This window comes from Mustela nigripes, chromosome 13, assembly GCF_022355385.1.
Source record: "Mustela nigripes isolate SB6536 chromosome 13, MUSNIG.SB6536, whole genome shotgun sequence".
NCBI classification, from domain to species: domain Eukaryota; kingdom Metazoa; phylum Chordata; class Mammalia; order Carnivora; family Mustelidae; genus Mustela; species Mustela nigripes.
Window position 1 is genome coordinate 54,596,765 of NC_081569.1, and position 26,153 is coordinate 54,622,917.

General features: G+C 36.0%; 1 protein-coding gene across 1 annotated transcript in view; it reads right to left on the reverse strand.

The window, feature by feature from the left end:
* Window positions 1-1,227: 1,227 nt before the first annotated feature.
* The window catches only part of DPH6 (diphthamine biosynthesis 6), a 175,049-nt gene continuing 150,123 nt past the window's right edge, over window positions 1,228-26,153 (reverse strand). Inside the window, exons 7-9 of the mRNA XM_059371166.1 lie at window positions 10,487-10,581; window positions 3,379-3,466; window positions 1,228-2,077 (exon numbers count right to left, since the gene is read on the reverse strand). Of these exons, the coding sequence (XP_059227149.1) occupies window positions 2,024-2,077; window positions 3,379-3,466; window positions 10,487-10,581 (237 nt within the window). The 3' untranslated portion in view covers window positions 1,228-2,023. The remainder of the gene's footprint in view (window positions 2,078-3,378; window positions 3,467-10,486; window positions 10,582-26,153) is intronic.

Below are 26,153 nucleotides of genomic sequence, written 5' to 3' on the forward strand. Positions count from 1 at the left end.
TCCAGCAACCCTCAGTTTGTTTCCCGAGATGAAGTCTCTTATGGTTTGTCTCCCTCTCTGGTTTCATCTTGTTTCATTTTTTTCCCTCCCTTCCCCTATGAATTTATTTTTGTGAATGGTGTAAGAAAGTGGTCCAGTTGCATTTGTTTGCATGTTGCTATCCAGTTTCCCAAACACCGTTTGTTGAAAAGACTTCTTCCCATTGGATATAAAAATTGCATTATTCATTGTTATAAAATACTCAGACCTAATGATACTCTTCCTGATTGTCCAATACTGTTGATAAAATGAATACTGTATCGAAACAAAAAATGACAAGTCATGCCAGTAATATACAGTAGAATAAACTTGACTGGCTAAGTAAACTGCCTTTTCATTCTGATTTTCAAATGCTCTGCATCATTAGACAACTGGCAGAAATGAGAGCAGGAAAGAGAAAAGGAGAAAAATAAAACAATGGGATGAAGGAAAATAAATGTTACAGAAATGAGAGTTGGAGATGAAGTAAAAGGGGAAAAAAGACCACATATTATGTACAGGTCATGGATAGGACATGGTAACTAAAGTCAGAGAAAGTGAATCCTGAGGAAGTCACCAATAATAATGAATGAGATTAAGAGTCACTTATGGTTTGTCTCCCTCCCAATCCCATCTTGTTTCATTTATTCTTCTACCCACTTAAGCCTCCATGTTGCATCACCACTTCCTCATATCAGGGAGATCATATGATAGTTGTCTTTCTCTGCTTGACTTATTTCGCTAAGCATGTTACGCTCTAGTTCCATCCATGTTGTTGCAAATGGCAAGATTTCATTTCTTTTGATGGCTGCATAGTATTCCATTGTGTATATATACCACATCTTCTTGATCCATTCATCTGTTGATGGACATCTAGGTTCTTTCCATAGTTTGGCTATTGTGGACATTGCTGCTATAAACATTCGGGTGCACGTGCCCCTTTGGATCACTACGTTTGTATCTTTAGGGTAAATACCCAATAGTGCAATTGCTGGGTCATAGGGCAGTTCTATTTTCAACATTTTGAGGAACCTCCATGCTGTTTTCCAGAGTGGCTGCACCAGCTTGCATTCCCACCAACAGTGTAGGAGGGTTCCCCTTTCTCCGCATCCTTGCCAGCATCTGTCATTTCCTGACTTGTTGATTTTAGCCATTCTGACTGGTGTGAGGTGATATCTCATTGTGGTTTTGATTTGTATTTCCCTGATGCCGAGTGATATGGAGCACTTTTTCATGTGTCTGTTCGCCATCTGGATGTCTTCTTTGCAGAAATGTCTGTTCATGTCTTCTGCCCATTTCTTGATTGGATTATTTGTTCTTTGGGTGTTGAGTTTGCTAAGCGCTTTATAGATTCTGGTCACTAGTCCTTTATCTGATATGTCGTTTGCAAATATCTTCTCCCATTCTGTCAGTTGTCTTTTGGTTTTGTTAACTGTTTCCTTTGCTGTGCAAAAGCTTTTGATCTTGATGAAATCCCAGTAGTTCATTTTTTCCCTTGCTTCCCTTGCCTTTTGCGTTGTTCCTAGGAAGATGTTGCTGCGGCAGAGGTCGAAGAGGTTGCTGCCCGTGTTCTCCTCAAGGATTTTGATGGATTCCTTTCGTACATTGAGGTCCTTCATCCATTTTGAGACAAACCATAAGTGACTCTTAATCTCACAAAACAAACTGAGGGTTGCCGGGGGGAGGGGGTTTGGGAGAAGGGGGTGGGATTATGGACATTGGGGAGGGTATGTGATTTGGTGAGTGCTGTGAAGTGTGTAAACCTGGTGATTCACAGACCTGTACCCCTGGGGATAAAAATATATGTTTATAAAAAAAAATAATAATAATGAATGAGACTTTCACATTTCCCCAATCATCAATGTTCCTATTAACTTCTTCTGATAAAGATACATATTTCTAATAAAAAATGCAGAGAATGAGCTCGATATAATAGTTGAGGAAATGTTATGTAGTTTTTTTCATATAGAATTGGCAGCTTAGTAAACAATGTTCAAAATGTTCTTCAAGAATTATGTATATAATTAGATGTTCTGTAGTTGTCAGGTACTGTGGACACCTAAAAAAAGAAAAAAAAAGAAGAAGAAAGAAAATGCACCATATTTATTTAGTGTCAGTGAATATTCCACCTTAAAGAAATAACATTCTTTTCTTTGAGAGGGCAAATGGACTGTGAACAAATGAAATACTAAAACAACAAGGTGAACAATGAGCTATTTAGGTATAGCTGCACATATAATGGCTGATATGTCTAAACAAAATAAGTTTCCTCAAAAAAACTCCCCAAAAAACAAAACAAAAAATTCAACAGTTTATATTTTGTGTGTGTGCACATGGCAGCAATAGCGGCAGAGACCGAGAAAGTAAGAGGTTCCTTTCCCTGGATATGAAGGATGTTTGAATAGTACAGCTTTACTTTCTCAAGGATTACCAGCTTTTGACTTACTTTCTATCTTAATTTTGCTAGACACTGATAATTATACTCTTCCTAGAGAAACTCTTTCATCCTAATTTCTGGTTACCATTCTTTTCCTTCCTTTGCCAATCTTCATTAAACTCTCTTGATTCTTCAGATTCTCTATCATAAATAGCCTCAAGACTTGGCGATAGAACACTAAAGATGCAGAAAACTTCTTCCAATCCTTTATATTTCAAGTGGCGGACTTTAAAATTTTTTTAATTTAATTCTAGTTAGTTAACATACAGTGCAATATCGGTTTCAGTAGAATTCAGTGTTTCATCACTTATAACACCCAGTAAGGAGAAGACCCTTTAATCAAAGGGTCTAATCCAGATCTCTACCTATTCCACAAGACATCCTTAAACTGACATTCTGCTATACCTTGACAATCAACGTATTTAAAATAAAACTCTTTATCACTTTTGCTTCACTTTCCATCTTTCATTTGTACTTCTGTTTTCTTGGGTATTTTTGGAAAAGCTTTTATTTTTTCTTTTCTTCCACTCCTAAACTTTGTATAATGAAACTCCAATTCATTCTCAAACCTTTCCCCTCATGCTTATGTACAATGAAGCAATTCTTATTTTACCAGGTGATCTAATATTTGGTTGTATACTGTCCTATCTTCTCATTGGTTAATGTATATATGATTCCCTTTTTAAGTGAGTTGCAAGCCCTTCAGAAATGTAATTTCTTAGGCATCATATAGAGTTCTCAAAACCATAAAAATTTGCAAAATTTTTAGTTACTGACTGAGGATCTGGAAAAAAATCATTAATGATAAAATGACTTTTTTTTTTAACCTTTTATCTGTTGTTATAGCATTATAGATACAGAGCCAATGCATATATCCCAATTTTCTCTTGAAATCACTGGGAAAGTGAATCTTATTTACTTGCCTTGTCCTCCAAGTGCAATTCCAAAAAGCGTAGATAAGCAACAGGTGCAAATGCATCAGCTGAATGTGTGACCACTTCTGATGAATCCCTAAAACATAAAAATTTTATAATGTGTTTATTTACTATGTAAATTGTGGCAAATTGTTCTCTGCTAGTGAATAGAAGAGACCCAAAATCCTACTTTTGTATTTATTTCCACTGGTAAACAATATGTAGTGATTAACATCTATTTTTAAGAATCCAATATTTTATTGGGAAAAGGATCGAGGATGCTAAATTTACAAGAAAAAGTAAAGACGCTTTTGTCTTTATAATGACATAGTTCAACTTTCAGGTTCACTCAAAGCTCTCTGAACAGTTTTGAGACTTAAAATTCCTATTCAATTTCATTTTCACAAATTTGCTTGGTAGGGGCTAACCATTAAACAATAGCACTTTATCTTCATTATTCCTTTCATTTTCAAGAGGTAATTCATTCAGTGTTTCACACAAAATCTCAATTATCCTTCACAAAAGCAGTACTGGTGACGGTTTTAAGCTCTAGGTGAACTCTTCACACTGCAATATCATTGCTATTAAAATTGATTGTCTGACATAGTAATTACCACATTCAGGTAAAATGGTATGAACTGCTTGCTGGCACCATATGGATACATGTAAATTAACTGAACTTTTATCAAAGATACCCTGTAAAGCGCATATGAATAACTAAGATTATGTGTGAAGTTCTAATAACTAATTATTTTTTATTGTTGTTTATTAAGAAAGCAATAGTGTTTTGCATTTCAACTAAATTTTAAAAACAGAATTTCCCCGTATCTCTTTAATGCCTTGGGAACTAGTTCCATTATTTATATTAATACATTGTTAGCATTTTAACCTTTGTAGGATAGCAAAACAAATTGTTAACTTTATTTGACTTTGTCACTAATGTAAGATATTTTTGAGTCAACTTTTATAATGTAAAGTTATTTAGTGGCAATAAAAGGAACCTCAAAATACTTGGCTCCAGAATATTAAATTTTCATGGACAAAATCTGTTTACTTTTCCCTTTGAAAGATCAGAGATAGAGAAAAAAAAATATGATGATTAAAAGAGTCAGCTACTATTCATGAACCTTTAATATCAAATATGCCTCTTGTTAATGCTTACGAAAAAATAACATTAAAAAGGGCTTCAGTGACATTACAAGGAAAGCAACTTATGTTATAAAAGAAACAGAATTATTAAACAGTCAGGATCCTGGCAGAAAGATATAACCTGCTTTCACAGGTACATCAACCAAAAGATGTCTCTGGGATAATGAGGAGGAGAAAGAGAAAGTAAAGAGGCCGGCTTGCTTTCTCACACCTGCCCCTCTGGCTTGTTAGCCCTAATCTTGTTTTTCCTACTTATCCCAAAACTGCTCGTTATTCTGGTCCTATCTTAGATCATCGATCAGATGCAGATTCCAATTCCTATGCACAACCTTACTCTTACATTAAATTTCAATCTCCCTGTTCCTGATCTCAACCTTGGAAACTGACTCTGAACCTCAATTATGCCTAATCTAGGCAGCTTGGTTTTGATATTCTTGACAATGGAGTGGACCAAAACTGTAATTAACCCAGAACCTAAGCTATGTCAGTAGAAAGGGTTTTGGGCCCTCCCTTCTCATGCCAGTTATCTGCACTAGAAACAGAAGGTTGACAGCAAATAGCTCATTTAATTAATGTAATTACTGCATTCTGAATAAAGATGGTTATCCAGAGAAAATACAGAATATTCTAAGCACTAAATAAAGAAGAATATGATTTTTACGGATTCTATTAAACCCGTAATCTTTAGTTGACTAACATCATTTCATTCACTTATACAAAGTCAAACAACTGGAAGAGACTAGATCTCAAATGAACAGTTTTTAGTTTCAAACAGAATAATGCCACTATTGCTCTTCTTCTCCCTTTCAGACACTCAACTGAAACTCAGCTTTCAAGGATCTTTGGTTTCTACTTCATGGATTTCTCTGAAACCTAGAGTAGGAACTGCTGAAATGTCCTTAGAGTGACCCAGAAAATTAAGACCAATTGTGCCACAGCAAAAATGCTTTCCAGTTGGTGTTCTCCTCCCCTTTCCCTGTTAATACAAATAGTCAGTCTGGGCACTACCTCTTATACAACCTTGGCTTCTTGGTAGCCTCAGAGGCTAACCCATGTTTCCTTTCACTGTTCCATTAGGCTTACCCCTAGGTACAACTTCAAAAGGACAGCTGAGTCAGGCCAGGCTCCCATGGTGTGAGGTCAGGCCCTATACCCTCACTTCAGAACAAAAAAACCTGACATTGTCTCTTCAGACAGCCATGGTCTTTGTTTCTATCATTCCTCTGAGAGAATAACATATACAGATATTCCCTGTGGACTCACACTTGTCCTCATAGACATCTTCAGTAACATTTCTGTGAAGCCTTCCTTGACATTTTCCAATAGTCCTTACTTGTCTTCTTTTATGTGCTTTTGTAATGTGTTCACAGGCCTTTCATTGCACATCCACTACATTACGACTATGTGTTTGTATGCTTATCTTTCTTCTTAGAGAGGGACGAAGTTTTGATCACCTTTGTGTGACTTCCCCCACCCCACCCCTCTTGGCTCAGTACAGAGTACACTGTCTGGTATTTCATCAGACTTTTGTTGAATAAATGATTATAGTTGAAATTTTGTTAAGTATCTTCACATTACACACTACTGAATTCTCATAAACCCACATTGATTTTTAAAATTACCTATCATCTCATGAATAGATACTTTCTCATATGTGTACACTGCATGTATACATGTACATATATATACATGCACACACACCAATGTACCATATGCTATCTTCTAGCATAAAAAAGATAACACTTAATAGGTCTAAACATTTAAATATAAGGAAAATAGTTCGTAAGTTTAAATAAATCCCACATAATACAGGATAGATGTCAGAAGGTAGGTAAGTACTTGATTCATCCCCACTGAATGCCACATTGTGATGCCCTGTGCTGAATTATGCCTTGAGTGGGGAGAAAATAGGAGTAGGTGGGAAAAATGAGTACAAAGTGTTTTAACCACAGAATTTAGTACTTCCTTCCTTCCCCCCTCCCTTCATCCATCCCATGTGTAGCAACTTTATTAGTATAGGAATATTAATAAAGCAAATGAAAGATGGGGATGTACTGAATACTGACATTTTGAAAATATGTTCATTAATAGAAGAAAATCACTTTCATTAATACAACATTGAGAGTTCTGTTCTTATGTCTGATAAATACACACATGTATTTTAAAGTAAGAAGTAATAAAAAAGTAGGCTCTTTATTTGAGGACCTTCAATTGCCCCACTATTATCTTCCTTTCATAAAGGTTAAGCTGTAATTGTTTTCCTCAAGGCCTCTCAGAAAAAACCCTTCACTCTCTGAACTAAAAATCTCTATCTAAAAGTGAGTAATCACATATTAATTGACATGAAAAGTGAATTGTAAAATGCTCTAGTGAGAAAATTTTTAAATTACTTCCAGACAAAGACTGCTACATCAGTCTTTCCTACAAGATTTTAAAAAATGTTAATTGGGACAAAATGTATCTTATAGTAAACTTCTAGAACCACCCCAATTTCTCTAAATTACTTCGATTCAATCTGTGTTTTTGAAGGAAAAAAAAAAAGCCCTAATAATAATCAAGTCATTTTGCAGGTAAAAGTTTAATTTTTCTCCCCTTAGAGATGATCTCTTTTTCATCAAAACAATTTGAATCAGACATTTGAAATGGGATTCCTAACAATCAATTAGCTTTATGAATTGTGGCAGACTACAAAACAGGAGAAATTTTAATTTGTCCAAGAATGAATTCAAAGTTACCAGATCCAGTATTATTAATAGTCAGTTTTTAACAGACAGTTATAAGAACTTATCTTTTAGTTGTATCATCTCTAAATAAAGTAACTTTCAGGGGTGCCTGGGTAGCTCAGTGGGTTAAGCTGCTGCCTTCAGCTTGGGTCATGATCTCAGGGTCCTGGGATCGAGTCCCACATCAGGCTCTCTGCTCAATAGGGAGACCTCTCTCTCTGCCTGCCTCTCTGCCTACTTGTGATCCCTCTTTGTCAAATAAATAAATAAAATCTTTTAATAAAAAAAAATAAAGTAACTTTCATTTACATACAGTTTTAGAATGTGCAATGTGTATTCACTCCCAGTATCACATTTAGTGCTTATCAGGTAGGTATGATGATGACATTTTCTATTTTAAAGAGGAGGAAAGATTTTATATATAATAGGTGACATGCTTTTTCCACAAACTAGGATATGTTCCAACCTATCACCTCCAATTACAACCTAAAAAGGAACACATAGAAGTAAGTGGAAATGGGATAGATTTTTAAAAACAATAAATGACTGATTAATTCAACAATATTTAACAAACACTTATGAGTGACAACTATGTGTTCTAAGAGTTTAGGAATGAGAACAAGCACTAGAAGGGATGGCAACAGAAGCTTTTAAAAATGGAAGGACTTTTACAGCATAGGAAAGATAGTCACTACTAGTAGTAGTGCTGTATGGTGACAGATGGTGGCCATACTTGTGATGGGCAGAGCAGAACTTATAGACTTGTTGAATTGCTAGGTTGTACACCTGAAAGTAACATAATGTAGCATCGTGTGTCAACTATATTTCAATTTAAAAAAAAAAAAGGAAGGATTTAGCAAAGAGGAGAAAAATGGGAAGGCAAGCTAGAGAAAAGGCATCAAATAAAAAAGTTATGAAGATAAGGTGAGGCATAGCCTATGAAGAAAGAAGCACAGAATATGTTTAAGCATCAGAATTAGATGAGTGATGAACTGATAAATGAGCAGGAATGAAAAGACAGTGCTTCCTCTGTGCTCTCAAGATACATACCTGTATATATTAGCACTTACATAGTTGATGCACCTGTCTCTCCTGTTATGGAAAAAACTTCTACAGAGCAGAGCAGTAGCTTGCAGAGTTCCACCCAAATAATTCACCTCAATAAATGATTATTCAATTGAACTAAACATTTCAGCACTAAGAGTTTAAATATACCTCCCCTGACATCCATCTCTAAAAATAGCATGACTGATTTCTCCCATGGCATTGTCTTGGCCAGGCTTAGGTTCCCTTGCCTACAAATGAAGTCTACAAAAGTTTCAGTTTTCAGGTCTAAAGCACTATAATAAACGGACCTTCTGCTTATATAGTACGTCTCTTATAATTCTAGGTTCTAAAGACTTTTAGAACCTCAAGTTGTCAAATAAATGGGAAAAATTGTATTCTCTGGCATTTTCTCCTTAGCATGTCTTTTTTTTTTTTTTTTTTTTTTACAAATTTAGTCTCATATTAATAAGTAAATATACTGTAAGTTCCCCCATTATACTATATTTCACCTGCGCATTCAAATACTCTTCTTGAATAATAGAACGGTATTTTCTTATGGAAGTAAGACTTAATGTACATTTCATTCATGAATTATTTTGTGATCACAGTAGCCAGAAGAACGGTCTCCTACACATGAACTTATAACTTTTATCCCTTATCATCTTGTATCTTAATTGTACATAGACGTGTCTTCCATTCAACCTCTGAAGGCAGGAGCTATCTTTGAACATCAACAGTGCCCAATAGAATGTTTTAGACATAATAGGTACTTGATAAATATTTGTGAAATAAATTCTGTCAATGATTATTAATGGAAAAGAAGTTAGAAAAACATGAAAGAAGTAAGAGTGGATGAATATTACATATATGATAATGAAAATGTCTTGGCCGTGTTTCACTAGATAAACGTATTTAAAAAAAAATTTTTTTAGTTTATTTATTTGACAGAGATCACAAGCAGGCAGAGAGAGAGGAGGAAGCAGGCTCCCCACAGAGCAGAGAGCCCAATGTGGGGCTCAATCCCAGGATTCTGGGACCATGACCTGAGCCGAAGGCAGAGGCTTTAACCCACTTAGCCACCCAGGTGCCCCGATAAACATATTTTTTAGAAAATTCACATAGAGTTGTCTTAATTTTATTTCTCTCTCTCTCTCTCTCTCTCTCTGTTTTTTTTTTTTTTTTTTAAGATTTTATTTGTCAGGGAGAGAATGAGAGAGCAAGAGAACACAAACAGGGGGAGGGCAGAGGGAGAAGCAGGCTCCTAGCCGAGCAAGGAGCCTGATGCAGGACTCAATCCCAGGATCCTGTGATCAAGACCTGAGCTTAAGACAGACACTAAACGACTGAGCCACCCAGGCATTCCATTTAATATTCTTAGATCACTCCTTCACTCATTATTAATATGTAAAAAGAAATAACCCCTTAGTGGTGAACATGTTGAAGCTGTCCACTTGAAATAGGATGCCAGTCTTTCATCAGATGTGGTTCCTGAAGTCGAGCATAATTCTGCCAATCCTTCCCAAGAATAAGAGCTTAGAAAAAGCAGATCAAGTGCTCTCTTAGCATAGGAGAAGAGGAACACAAATTAGAGTATAGATTACAACGTTAACAGACTGCAAAAAAAAAAAAAAAAGGAAGTTCTTGTTTTTCACTACACTAATTTTAACAATCTATAGCAAAGAAATCACAGTGCTTGCCAAAAACCGAATTCACTCAAAAACAAAGTTTATATGTAAAAATAACCCCAAATAATAAAAGAGAAATGTTTAGCATTACTATTCCAAGTTGTAAAAGCCAAGAAAGGGGAAAAAGAGGATGGAGTTAATGGAACCCACAGGCTACTGATGTGGCAGTTTATCAAATGTAGCTGTAATGAAAGATAAATAATACAGGCAATTCACACTTCATGAAAGGATAAAAGTGTCAGTGTGTAGGTACCAGTTTTACTGCAGGGCATAATCAGCAGGTAAACGAAAGTGCAATATCTAAAAAGTTTATAGCCTTCTATGAAGGCCTCGTCTTGTCAGGTATTGATTTAGGTATTCAGACGACTTCACTGGTATTAAACAAATTGAGTGTTTGTGAACTTGGAGGACACGTTCTATTTCTCTCAACAAAAGTTGCCTCAAGCTTAATGTTAAGTTGTTTTCATCACTTAAATTTAAAGAAAGGGAAGAAATGCTGAAATGATATCTTACACAATTATTTTCTTCTTAAATAGAGGGCAATCCAAAGTGAATGTTTCATACTCTCCTCCTTCTCCACAAACATGGACTCCATACTTCTTAGAAAGCTGAAAGTAAGAGAATAACACAACAAAAAAGAAAACTCAAAATTAGGCAGCAAAAACACTCATTTAACTAATATTATTTTTTCCTAAAAAAAAATCCATGCAAGAAACTTTAATTCCAAAAAAGGATCACAAGCTACAGGAAAATAACTTTGTATTTCAACTTAAAATGTGTTTAAAGCCATCTGAAAAATGTTATCATAAAAGCACAGGAGTTTTAGTAATCCCAAAATCCCTATATAAAGATGTAAAGGCCAACATTTTACATATAACGAGAAAATGTAGAGATTACCATAAATTTTAGGAATGACATTAGCTTTAGATTCAAAGAAGACTAAGGAGAAAAGGTACCTAGTCATATAGTAGTAAATGAGACTGTATGCAGTGGAACTGTGCTTCCCCTTTGCCCTTTGACCTATATGTGAATGGGGGGAAATAGGGTGTGTTTAAAGCATTTCTAGGAGACACATAGAAAGCAATGTAAGGCCTTTCCTTTGGCCTGTGAACAAAGGGGAGTCACAGACATGGTCATTATGCTTGAGGTTATTATTAGTGAAGTTCCAAAGGTACTGAGAACTAATGCAAGTTCCAAGGCTGTAGACAAGTCTTAGGAAGGTCTAACACCAAGAAAGGTTGGGATAGCTTATCATGTTATCTAATTAAACCTGAAATTAAAAAAACAGGCAAGCAAAGAAACAACAAACATCCTGTTATTTGCATTAAAAAGAAGTTATATTACTTAAATAATCCCAAGACTGAGAGTAAAATCATTTCCCATTTGGTCCATGTATGGCTGGACTCAGGGAACACTCTCACTGACTGTGTCAGAGAATCTTCCTGTTCCTGTGTTGAGGCTTTATTACTATGTTCCATCTTCTTCACTCTGAATTTCATAGGTTTCCTTGCTTATAGCCTCTCCCTAGTCCAAAGTCCTCATTGCCCAAAAGGAGAGTGACTCCACTGATGCTGCCTGCTACTGCCAGTGCTGGCAGTATGGCACAAGTCTTCAGTTTTATTTGAATAGTTATACATTTATTTCTCTGGTTATTTTTGTAGCCATGCTGTAATTCTGAAGTCATTATATTTAAACTCTTGACTATATGCCCATAGGGACTTAAAACATGGATCTGTGTGAATTCTACTGCTCTTTTCAAGGATCAGCAGTAATGTGAATGACACTGTAAAGCCAAAGAGTAGGAAAGTGAAGGAAAGAAAGCTGGGTGGCATTTTCTATGAGTTCACAAGAGCAAAGCAGAAATTTTCACCTTGAGTCATGAAGTAGAGAAGCATTGAGACAGAATTATGGCAGTTGGTCCTTGTAGGAGCAGATAACAAGAACAGATTACTTTACTATATTAAATCAAATTAAATTAATGTCTGCTCTGCAATAAAAATGTAGAAATAATAACAGGATATGGGTTTCAGGGATGTTTCCTCATTCTGTAGCTAGGATCTGTCCTCTTTTTTGCTGATATCCCTTTCACTGGTTTTCCCATTCCAGGAACTTCCCATCAAATGAACCTTCTGACCTCACCTTTATGGTCAGTCTTCTTATAAGGGAGTATACCTTATCAATTATTAGCTTCCTTTCATCAGAAAATTCTTTACTTAAGCTTTGCATAATTTCTATAATCTACCACCAAAGAATAACTGGATTTTTAAATTAAAGTTGGCATGGCTGTTATCCTAGTGAAGTAGTTAGTGAAGTAGTTCTATTAGTCTCTAGTAAAAATAATGTAAGCTGCTATTTAAACGAACATACTCTCATTATAAAAAGACTGCCAGAAGGAGGAGTCAAGATGGTGAAGGAGTAGCAGGCTGAGATGACATCAGGTAGCAGAAGTTCAGCTAGATAGTTATCAAAACATTCCGAACACCTACAAATCCAACAGGAGATTGAAGCAAAGAAGAACAGCAATTCTAGCCACAGAAAATTGACCACTTTTGGAAAGGGAGAACCTGAGGAGAAGTGAATCCAAAGGGAAGGAAAGATAGACTGTGGGGGGAGGGGCCGGTTCCCGGCAAGCGGTGGAGCAACAGGGCACAAAATCAGAACTTTTAGAAATCTACTCCACTGAGGGACATCACTCAAGAGGCTAAGCGGGGGTGGAGCCCTCATGGGGACATTGTGGTCTCGGGTCCTGCAGAGTCACAGAAGGATCGGGGGTATCTGAGTATAGCAGCGTTCACAGGTATTAGAGTGGGGAAGCCAGTTACAGAGACAGAGCAGAGGAGTGAGCTGGCAGTAACAGTTAAACTGTTATCTGTGGCACAGTTGGGCCACTGCTCTTTGAGCAGGGACCCCACAAGTGGCAGACCCAGGGAGATCTCTGTTCCAAGAGTGGCAGGTATCTGCTGGGTTTGGAGACTCCAAGCAGGGCTGTGTGCCAGAGATAGAAGCACTCAGTCACAGGCCACAGGCTGAGTTAGCTTGGAGCGTGGCTGGAGACCAGGGAGAAGGGAATGATTGAGTGCTTTTCTCTGAGGGTGCACTGAGGAGTGGGGCTCCGAGTTCTCAGTAACTCTGAACGGGACACTGGGAGGCCACCATTTATATTCCCATCCTTCAGAGCTCTACGGAAAGCGTTCAGGGAACAAAAGCTTCTGAGAGCGAACCAGAGTTGATTACTTAGCCCGAACCCTGGCAAGGGCAGCACAATTATGCCTCAGGCAAAGACGCTTGAGAATCACTACAACAGGCCCCTCCCCCAGAAGATCAGCAAGAAGTCCAGCCAAGACCAATCTCACTGATCAAGGAGAACAGCAGAATTCCAGAGGAGAAAGCAAGCATGGAATTCATGGTTTTCTCCCGTGATTTTTTAGTTCTGCAAAGTTAATTCAATTTTTTTAATTTTATTTTTTTCTTATTCTAATCTTTTAACTTTTACTCTTTCCTCTTTTAATGTTTATTAACTAGTTTATCTTAACAATACCTTTCTTAAAAAAAAAAAACACTTTTTGAACCTTTATTATTATAGTCATATTTTATCCTTCATTGTATCGAACTTAATATTTTGTATATACATAGGGGTTTTTCTCCTAAAAAATTTTGGCATACAACTTCTTCTAATATATCAAAATATACCCTAAATTTAGCACAGGGTTTGTTCTAGTCTCCAGCCTCAGCGAATTCTCTCCACTTTCTTTTTCTTTCTTTTCCCAACTAACTTATCTTGTCAACTCCTTTTTTAGAATTCTTTTTTAAAATTTTCATCCTTATAGTCATATACCATTACTTCATTGTGATGATCTTTATTTTTTTTAATAAACATAAGTTTTTCTTTCTTTAAAATTTTGGGAGGTAGTTTCTTCTAAGAGATCAAAATACACCCCAAATCAAGTGGGTGGCTCTGTTCTCTTCATCAGTCTAAAATATATATTAATATATATATATATATTTTTTTTTAATTTTTTTTTATTTTTTAACTTTTTACCCCCTTTCTTCTCCCAGAAGAGACCTTTGAGGTCTCTTCTGATTTGGTTACTGCACTTTTTTCTGGGGTCTTTGCCACCTCTTTAGTATTTTATTCTGTCATTCATATATTCTTATCTGGATAAAATAACAAGAAGGAAAAACTCACCACAAAAAAAAGAACAAGAGGCAGTACTGAAGACTAGGGACCTAATCAATAGGGACGTTGGTAACATGTCAGATCTAGAGTTCAGAATGATGATTCTTAGGGTACTAGCTGGTCTCGAAAAAGGCATGGGAGATATTAGAGAAACCTTATCTGGCGAAATAGAAGCCCTTTCTGGAGAAATAAAAGAACTAATATCTAACCAAGCTAAAATCAAAAAAGCTATTAATGGGGTACAATAAAAAATGGAGGCTCTTGGGGTGCTTGGGGGATCAGTTGTTAAGCATCTACCTTCTGCCCAGGTCATGATACCAGTGTCCTAGGATTGAGCCCCACATCAGGATCCCTGCTTAGCAGGGAGCCTGCTTCTCCCTTTCCCTCTGCATATATGCCCTTTCTGTCTCTCGCTCCGATAAATAAAATCTTAAAAAAAAAAAATTTAAAAAAAAGCGGAGGCTCTTACTGCTAGGACAAATAAGGCAGAAGAGAGAATGAGTGATTTAGAAGACCAAATGATGGAGAATAAAGAAGCTGAGCAAAAGAGAGACAACAACTACTGGACCACGAGGGGAGAATTCGAGAGATAAGTGATACCATAAGATGAAACAATATTAGAATAATTGGGATTCCAGAAGAAGAAGAAAGAGAGAGGGGAGCAGAAGGTATATTGGGGAGAATTACTGTAGAGAATTTCCCTAAGATGGCAAAGGGAATAAGCATCAAAATCCAGGAGGCATAGAGAACCCCCCTCAAAATCAGTAAGAATAGGTCCATACCCCGTCACCTAATAGTAAAATTTACAAGTCTTAGTGACAGAGAGAAAATCATGAAAGCAGCCCAGGACAAGAAGTCTGTAACATACACTGGTGAAAATATTAGATTGGCAGAAGACTTATCCACAGAGACCTGGCAGGCCAGAAAGAACTAGCATGATATATTCAGAGCACTAAATGAGAAAAACATGCAGCCAAGAATACTATATCCAGCTAGGTTATCACTGAAAATAGAAGGAGAGATAAAAAGCTTCCAGGACAAACAAAAAGTAAAAGAGTTTGTAAACACCAAACCAGCTCTACAGGTAATATTGAAAGGGGTCCTTTAAGCAAAGAGAGAGCCTAAAAGAAGTAGACCAGAAAGGATAAGAGACAATATACTGTAACAGTCACCTTACAGGCAATACAATGGCATTAAATTCATATCTCTAATGGTTACCTTGAATATAAATGGGCTAAATGCCCCAGTCAAAGACAAAGGGTGTCAGAATAGATAAAAATATAAAACCCATCAATATGCTGTCTACAAGAAACTCATTTTAGACCCAAAGACACCTCCAGATTTAAAGAGAGGGGGTGGAAAACAATTTATCATGCTAACGGACATCAAGAGAAAGCTGGGATGGCAATCCTTATATTAGATCAATTAGATTTTAAGCCAAAGACTATAATAAGAGATGAGGAAGAACACTATATCATACTCAAAGGGTCTGTCCAACAAGAAGATCTAACAATTTTAAATATCTATGCTCCTAACATGGGAGAAGCCAACTATATAATCCAATTAATAACAAAATCAAAGAAATACATCAACAATAATACAATAATAGTAGGGGACTATAACACTCCCCTCACTGAAATGGACAGACCATCCAAGCAAAAGATCAGCAAGGAAATAAAGGCCTTAAATGACACACTGCACCAGATGGATATCACAGATACATTCAGAACATTCCATCCCAAAGCAACAGAATTCACATTCTTCTCTAGTGCACATGGAACATTCTCCAGAATAGATCACATCCTGGGGCACAAATCAGGTCACAACTGGTACCAAAAGACTGGGAACATTCCCTGCATATTCTGAGACCACAATGCTCTGAAGCTAGAACTCAATCACAAGAGGAAATTTGGAAAGAACCCAAATACATGAAGGCTAAAGAGCATCCTACTAAAGAATTAACCAGGAAATTTAAGAAGACTTGGAAAAATTCATGGAAACAAATGATAATGAAAACACGACTGTTCAAAATCTGTGGGACAGAGCAAAGGCAGTCCTGAGAGGAAAATAAATAGCGATACAAGCCTTTCTCAAGAAACAAGAAAGGTCTCAAACACACAACGTAACACTACACCTAAAGGAGCTGGAGAAAGAACAACAAAGAAAGCCTAAACCCAACAGGAGAAATCATAAAGATCAGAGCAGAAATCAATGAAATAGAAACCAAAACCAAACCAAACCAAAACAAAAAACAAAAAACCCAACACACAAAGAACAAAAAACAATAGAACAAATCAATGAAACTAGGAGTTGGTTCTTTGAAAGAATTAATAAGATTGATAACCCCCTGGCCAGACTTATAAAAAGGAAAGAGGAAGGACCCAAATTAATAAAATCATGAATGAAAGGGGAGAGATCACAACTAACACCAAGAAATACAAACTATTTTGTATTATAAGAACATATTATGAGCAACTATATGCTAGCATATTGACAATCTCGAAGAAATGGATGCATTCCCAGAGACATATAAAATATCACAACTGAACCAGAATGAAACAGAAAACCTGAACAGACCCCTATCCAGTAAGGAGATTTAAGCAGTCATCAAAAACTCCCAACAAACAAGAGCTTAGGGCCAGATGGCTTCCCAGGGGAATTCTACCAAACATTTAAAGAAGAAGTGATTCTGATTCTCCTAAAACTATTAAAAAAAAATAGAAATGGAAGGAAAACTTCCAAACTCATTTTATGAGGCCAGCATTACTTTGATCCTAAAACCAGATAAAGACCCCATCAAAAAAGAGAATTACAGACCAATATCCTTGATGAACACAGATGTGAAAATTCTCACCAAAATACTAGCCAATAGGATCCAACAGTATATTTAAAGGATTACTCATCATGACCATGTGGGATTTATTCCAGGACTGCAAGGTTGGTTCAGCATCCGCAAATCAATCAATGTGATACAATACATTAATAAAAGAAAGAACAAGAATCATATGATACTCTGAATAGATGCTGAAAAAGCTTTTGACAAAGTACAGCATCCTTTCTTCATCAAAACTCTTCAAAGTGTAGGGATAGAGGGTACATACCTCAATATCATCAAAGCCATCTATGAAAAATGCACCACAAATATCATTCTCAATGGAGAAAAACTCAGAGCTCTTCTGCTAAGGTCAGGAACATGGCAGGGATGTCCATTATCACCACTGCTATTCAACATAGTACTAGAAGTCCTAGCCTCAGCAATCAGAAAACAAAAAGAAATTAAAGGCATCCAAATTGACAAAGAAGAAGTCAAACTATCACTCTTTGCAGATGATATGATACCTTATGTGGAAAACCTAAAAGACTCCACTCCAAATCTGCTAGAACTTGTACAAGGAATTCAGTAAAGTGTCAGGATATAAAATCAATGTGCAGAAATCGGTTGCATTTCTATACACCAAGAACAAGAGAGAAGAAAGAGAAATTAAGGAATCAATCTCATTTACAATTGCACCCAAAACCATAAGATACCTAGGAATAAACCTGACCAATGAGGCAAAGAATCTGTATTCAGAAAATGATAAAGTACTCATGAAAGAAATTGAGGAAGACACAAAGAAATGGAAAAATGTTCCATGCTCATGGATTGGAAGAATAAATGTTGTGAAAATGTCTATGCTACCTAAAGCAATCTACACACTTAATGCAATCCCTACCAAAATACCATCCAGTTTTTTCAAAGAAATGGAACAAATAATCCTAGAATTTATATGGAACCAGAAAAGACCTCGAATAGCCACTGGAATGTTGAAAAAGAAAGCCAAATTGGTGGCATCACAATTCCAGACTTCAAGTTCTATTACAAAGCTGTCATCATTAAGACAGTATGATATTGGCATAAAAACAGACACATAGATCAATGGAACAGAACAGAGTACCCAGAAATAGATCCTCAACTCTATGGTCAACTAATCTTTGACAAAGCAGGAAAGAATGTCCAATGGAATAAAGACAGCCTCTTCAACAAATGGTGTAGGTAAAACTGGACAGCCACATGCAGAAAAATGAAACTGGACTGTTTTCTTACACCACACACGAAAATAGACTCAAAATGGATGAAAGAACTCAATGTGAGAAAGGAATCCATCAAAATCTTTGAGAAGAACACAGGCAGCAGTCTCTTCGATCTCAGCCGCAGCAACTTCTTCCTAGGAACATCGTCAAGGGAAGCAAGGGCAAAAAGGAACTATCGGGATTTCATCAAGATCAAAGGCTTTTGCACAGCAAAGGAAACAGTTAACAAAACCAAAAGACAACTGACAGAATGGGAGAAGATATTTGCAAACAACATATCAGATAAAGGGCTAGTATCCAAAATCTGTAAAGAACTTACCAAACTCAACACCCAAAGAACAAATAATCCAATCAAGAAATGGCCAGAGGACAGGAACAGACATTTCTGCAAAGAGGACATCCAGATGGCCAACAGACACATGGAAAAGTGCTCCAAATCACTCGAAATCAGGGAAATGGAAATCAAAACCACAGTGAGATACTACCTCATGCCAGTTAGAGCGGCTAAAATTAACAAGTCAGGAAAGGGCAGATGCTATCGAGGATGCGGAGAAAGGAGAACACTCCTACATTGTTGGTGGGAATGCAGGCTGGTGCAGCCACTCTGGAAAACAGCATGGAGATTCCTCAAAAAGTTGAAAATAGCGCTACCCTATGATCCAGCAATTGCACTACTGGGTATTTACCCTAAAGATACAAATGTAGTGATACGAACGGGCACGTGCACCCAAATGTTTATAGCAGCAATGTCCATAATAGTCAAACTATGGAAAGAACCTAGATGTCCATCAACAGACGAATGGATAAAGAAGATGTGGCATATACATACAATGGAATACTATGTAGTCATCAAAAATGAAATCTTGCCATTTGCAACAATGTGGGTTGGACTAGAGGGTATTATGCTGAGCGAAATAAGTCTGTCAGAGAAAAACAATTATCATATGATCTCCCTGATATGAGGAAGTTGAGAGGCAAAGTGGGGTGTTTGGAGGGTAGGGAAGGAAAAAATGAAATAAGATGGGATCAGGAAGGAGACAAACCATGAAACTCTTAATCTCATAAAAGAAACTGAGGGTTGCTGGGGGGAGGGAGGGTAGGGAAAGGGTGGTTGGGTTATGGACATTGGGTAATGTATGTGCTACGGTGAGTGCTGGGAAGTGTGTAAGCCTGACGATTCACAGACCTGTACCCCTGGGGCTAATAATACATTATATGTTAATTAAAAAATTAAAAAAAAGACTGTCAGTACTTGGAAATCTAAAATTTGTATGTATCCAGTGATATTTTCAGTTCACACAAAATATTTCCATAATATTAATTCATATCACTTCTTCAACCAGTATTTATTGAACAATGATTATTAGAAAGTTTGTGTGGGATGAGGAAGATCCGCAAGTAAACAAGACAACACCCCTGGTCTTTTAAAGCTTATCAAATATATACACCATGTATTTCAACACCACACAATAATGAAACAGTGATGTTGCTTCTATAAATGACACACACAATCTCTCCTCCCTTTCATTTACTGATTCATTAGCATGAATACAAATTCTAGGTCAAGAAATCTGAATAAAGAGCTCAGTGGTTTCTATAGCTGATGAACCAAGAAGTAGTTTCTGAATCCTTAGGATGTCTTTTGCAGCCACTCTAAACTCTACTAGCTTCAAGTTCTAACAGACCTAAGTCCTCAGAGAAAAATCCTTCTTTATTGGCTTACTTTTGGCCAACTTCAAGACCCTTTGATGTTCTGCAAAAAGCTTCTGAAGAAGCAAAACCCATGCTAGTCAACCACTTTCTGTAATGAATCTTCTGCTAAGACCTAGTATTCTCTTAGAAATTGACATCCTTGCAGCACAAAAGCATGATGTATGCCTGTTATAGAAAGGGTCAGTTTAGGAAGTGGGAGAATCTAGACGTGCACATTCCGGAAACATGTTTTGGGTACAAAATATTCCATTTAGTTTCATAAAGCCTGTTAAGTGTGTGTTTCTAATACACTGTTCACAGAAAGTTGCAACTTTATTTCTAATCTGTCTCAGGTCTGTGTTTTGCTTCAACTCAAAATTGCCATTATTAGATGCTAACAATCATTCCCAATACAGTTTTACAATTCCCTTTGATAAATTTCTCCATCAGTCTTATTGTCATTGAAAATGCTAAATAGGTAACAGTTTTTCTAAAGTTTAGTTTCTCACTGAATTGTCATGATTTTTTTCATAATTTAAGTACATAAAACAGCAAACTATATTGAAAAGTAAAAAACAAGTATTTTTCACATTGTCTATTTCTTTACTGAGGTCTAATATTCATTAATGATTAAAATATATTGAACAGTTTCAGTTAGTATGTAAAAATTCAGTTAGTATGTAAAAAGCAGAAGTAGATAGTTATTCTCACCATAACAGCAAAAATATGCTAAACAAGTTACAAAATCATGCTTTTTTGTTTTACATATGGAGAGCTGAGAATGCAAAGAAGTCTGGATGGACTAAATTCCAGATCAAGGTGAGCCTTTTCTAGGTGAGTAAACATCAACAGCCACCTTCTCAATGGGCAAACAGCATACTTCCACAGACTAGGGATTTCTATCAGTGCGTGTAGAAAGAAGCTGAATATAGGACCATCTGTGGACATTTGTGATGGCTTCTTAGAGTCCTGAGGAGACCTGGGGAGTCTGTATAGCCTACCAGTTCTTTCCCATAGCTTGCCAATTCTTTCCTAAAGGCCTTAACCAGGTGCACTGACATGTGAGATTTCACTGTGCCAAAGGCTGGAGACAGGGAGGAAGGCTAAGATTTTTTTCCAAGGCTTGGAAGGTCAGGAGGAAGGCAAGGAGAGGCTTAGAGCAATAAGCCTGTGAAGAGGCACAAAGAACCTGTGGCAGGACAGTAAAGCAGGGGGAGAGGGAGGGAGGAAAGAAAGGAGAGAGGGAAGGGGAGGAGAGGAAGAAGAGGGGATGGGAGGAAAAAGAGTGAGAGACAGAGACAGAGATATCTAGACTCACTGAAGCATAGATCGCAAGCCCTGATAAATGAAAGCATTTGAAACAAGTGGTAAACTGAAACAAAATGCAACTCAGGTCAGACCCAGCTCAACTGGGAATTAACAGAATAAACACCCTAGACTATCTGTCAGACAGAGGAAGGGACGTGGCTTTTGGGGGGTAAATATTAATTACTTTAGTCTCTCCTGTTCTTTTTTATTGAGTATCTACCACAAAATAAATAAAAAAAAAAAGACGTCAAAAAGTGAAAACTGTGACTTATAATCAAAAGAAAAACAGAAAAATAGAAACAGATCTAACATTAATCAAATACTGAACTCAATAGGCAAAGACTATAATGTAACTACTGTAAATATTAAAATATTATAAATATATAATTCATATTTTATATTTATATTATAAATACAGATATATTTTAATTTATATATTCATACATCATTTTTATCTCCATATCTATATATTTCTATATTTAATATATAATTTATATATATTTTATGCTATTTATATATTATATATTTATATTATGAATAATATATAAATTATATTAATTATATATAAAAATATTAAAGGATTTAGTGAAAAAGATAGATGAAATTCATGAACAGAGAGTAGTTTCAGCAAAGATGGAAACCAGGGATAGATAGATCTAGGTTCATACCCTGACTCTGACACTTACTACGCAAAGGACCTGGAATGAATTACTTAACTTCTCTGGATTTCCATTTTCCTAGGTAATACCTACTGTTTTGGGCATGTTGTGACTGTTCAAACAGATAAATGATACATGCAAAACCTTTAACTCAGTCCCTAGTGCAGAGGAAAACACTCAACACATGGCATTTTTTCTCTATTAGATTTGCCCTTCCCTTGGGCTTTCTGTTCTTTTATCTATGTACTCCCTTCTTTGAGGATTATGATCATTACTATATGTCTTACTTCTGTGCATATGGTTCTCAAAGCAAAAACCCTAGCCACCAACCTCTCTTCTATCTATTAGTCCCCACTCAAAATTCTTACTGAGTGTTTTACTTCTGAGCCTTGTCTTAAATTTAAAATGAATAAAACAAAGTTCTTGATTTTCTTCTCATAACTATTTCTTCCTCCTCATTTCTCTATTTCTGTAATGGTTCAATCAACCTGAATGCTTGAAATACTGAAGGACTTAACTCCTTCCTTTCCTTCTGTCATTCCTTCTGCCACAGAGCCTATATTTAAAAAAAAAAAAAAATTCATTAATTCATTTACTGAATCAACAAATCTCTACCCATTACTTACTAAGTGCCCCTAGTATATAGAATATATATACTCGGGGCATGGCAGTAAATAAGATGGATAAAGTGAACAAATGACTTCTAACATCTTTCATGATCACTTCACATTTGTTATCTCTTGTCTTCCTGCTTAGTTTTCATAGCTCCCAATCTATCCTACATATTATCATCACGAACTTTCCTTAACAATAAATGACCATGGCACTCATCTGCTTAAAACTTTTTGGTGACTATTACCTATTCAATAAAATCAAACTCTGTAGACTGACTGACATTTCAGCCATCTGACCCCAACCTTTGCATGGATATAAAGAGATAAAGCCAATACAATAGATAAAAATTCAGAAAGATCTTTTGATACTAAATCTTATAAAATGAAATAAAAAGTGAGAAATCCCAACATTTAGTTTCCTTCTCTTCAACTTAAAAGGAATTGCCCTTGTTACTACTATCTGTGTGACTATCCTGTGCTGCCTTATAATGTATTTCTACATTGTGTCACTATATACCTCCTGAACTTGAAATTCTTCATGTGTGACTTTTCCTTTGAAACCACTTTCTAAATCCCTTAGACACTCTCCTAGCTTCTTTCTTGTGGCATGTAGCTCACAGTATTTAGTGACCAATGGGGTGCCCTCCTTATGGTCCAGATACCCATGCATGCTTCCAGAAAAGGGCCTGATAGACATAAACTGATAGATCTAATCTGAACCAGAAATAAAGCCATTCCTAATCAGAATTTACCAAGCCAAAGGGCAGGGAAAGTTACTGACTTCTTTTTCTCTACCCTTAGAAATTGCATTTTTATCCTCTGGTGTTGGAAATCTGAAAGAGTAAATAAAATTCACATGTGATAGTCAATTTTTTCCTTATCTCATTAGCCACTGAATCAGTGATGTCCCATTCCCCTCAACCCCCACTTTTAGCGATTTGGAGAATGTTATATAGAAAAAGATTTGGACCAGCTGACCACTGGGTAAGATGAACACACATACTATTTTGTCTGACACCCACAATTTGGTCCCAACCTTTGTATGAATACAAAGATATAAAGCTAATACAACAGATAAAATAAAAGTTCTAACAGATCTTAAACAGTTGAAAAGAAATACGTTGCTGTTTTCTAACCAGTTGGATTATTAATAAAAGAAGATCATTTTTTATTAATTATACAATGTAATTTTCATTGCATAAAAGCATGTTCATTGCTTCACATATATCTAAATTGTGCTGTGTTCTCTTTTAGATAAAGCTTACAGGGAAAGTTAACACTGGTTTGCCATCTAACTTATGTTAAGATGAGCATTTTAAAAAGCATTTTGAACAGATGTGGCTGACTTGGGTCATTTCATGGATTATAAGAATGCCTTGGAGTCTGAACATTTAAAAATTCTGAATTTCTAGTAAATGAAAAGGAAATTACTTATATGATTCTATTTTCTCTGACATACTTTTTTATATAGATGAATATTCATACTCATAATAATTCCATTTGAATGCTACTGTTTATTGAGTTGAAAATGTTAAGGGCATCTGGTTTCCACTTAATTTTTATCCCTTTAAAAGACTATAATAAACCCAATTGTGAGAATTTCTTATTAAATCTAGATTTTTTCTTCTTTTAAACCTGCCTCATATATGTTAATCATTTAAAAATTAGAATTAAAAAAAAAAAGTCAAATCAAACCACACTTCATCCCTCTCGCCACCTATAGAAAACCCTGAGGTTTATAATAACTGCTAAAATTTCATTTTATAAATGATATGCTTAACATACAAAACAATTTCATGCTGCATATAATCATTCATAGCACTTATTCAAGAAGTATTTATCAAGTATCTACTATAGGTTTGGTATTGTTTCAGATGCTGGAGATAATGATGAGAGCAGATATAAAAAATTCTGCACAGAGCCACTTATTGTCTGAAGGTAGAGACAGAAAGTTAAACAAGAAATTACAATAATGGGTAGTGATTGCTTTGGTGGATGCATGAGATGCTGAGGGATTGTAAAGTACAGTAGCTAACCAGAAGGAACCAAAAGGCTTCTCAAAGTAAAACCTAAGCTGCTATCTGAAGAATGAGTTAACCAGAAAAGGCTAAAAGGGAGAGGGAGAGGCCGAGGGAAACAGAGAAGACAAGAGAGAAGGAAAGACTGTTCCAGAGGAAATGACATATGTTAAGTCCCAGAGCACATGATGGGTACTAGAAACTAAAGTAAGTATGGAACAGCTAGATTACAACTAGATAAATAACAGTGAGATGAGAAAGACTAGAAAGAGAACAGATCTTATGGGGCTTCATAAGTTATGCTAAGTCATTATCCTAAGGTCAGTGAGAACCCATGATAAGTTTTAAGCAGAAAGCTGAACTGCTCACATTTATCTTTTAGAAACAGTCTGGTTGCACAGTGGGGAATGGGCTGGAGGGGAGTAAGTCAAGAAGCACAAAGAACTGAGAAGTTGCTGGAGTAATCTAGGCAGGAGGTGAAGATTTCCTGAACTGGGGAAACAGCAGTGAGGACAGAGAGGAGAGGGCAGATATTTTGAGAGATATTGTTAGGAGGCTGAATAAGTGATTAACTGAATGGAGGAGTGAGGAAAGTTCAAAAAGAATTAAGGAAAACTGCCAGCTTTCTGCATTGAGAAACTAAATGGATGATGGCTGTGTTTCTTGGTAACTCAGTATGAATAGTAGTTCACTGGGAGAGTCCAGTGACCTTACCCTTTTCAAATTTTATGTGGCATGATACTATGATATATATACTATGTATGTTTCTAAGCTACTGTTAAGCTATTCTGACACCTTCCTGCTGCTCCTAAATTATAAATATCCCTCATGAATATCTGTAATATATTCTTAATCAATTTATTCCCTTGGGTATAGCCTATGCACTCTGTGGCTTCAACCATCACCTTTATGCTATTCTGCTGCTGGTAAAACCAACAGTATCACTACTAACTAAAGACTATTTATTTCATGCCTTAAAATTAAGAAAATGATATGATTCTTTTAATCCTCAAAATGACTTTTAAGAATACAAAAGAGAATAGGTTCTGAAATCAGATAGATTTAAGCACATATTCAACATTTGTTACTTCCCAGCTGTGTGACTGTGGAAAAAGTAATTCACCCTCTGAATGATCCCTCATCTGTAAAATGTAAATATCAACAGTCACAACCTCATAAGTTAGTTGATCAAATAAAGTAAGTCATAAAAAGCACTTAGCACACAGTATGCTGCTTAGTAAGCACTTACTAAATACACTAAATACACTACATACTTACCAAATACACTAAAAAGCACTTACTAAATACATAAAAGTAGACAAAGCACATATTTGTTGAAGACCTATTTGAGAGTACAAACTTTAACAAACCTTGTAAAATAACAAAAAATAAGAATACTTTTGAGAACATTTAAGGAACAGTTCTAAACCTTTATAATTTGATGCAACTCATATATTAAAATTCGTCTACTTTTTTGAACAATGAGAAAATAAATAGTCCTGGGGGGAAAACTGACAAAGGATAAAATAATTTTAGACTCCATTTGTTCACTTATCAGATGATAATTTTGGAAACTGCAGAAGTTTAAGAAGGAATAACTATCATTATTCCATAGTTAATTTAGAGTAATAAATGTACAAT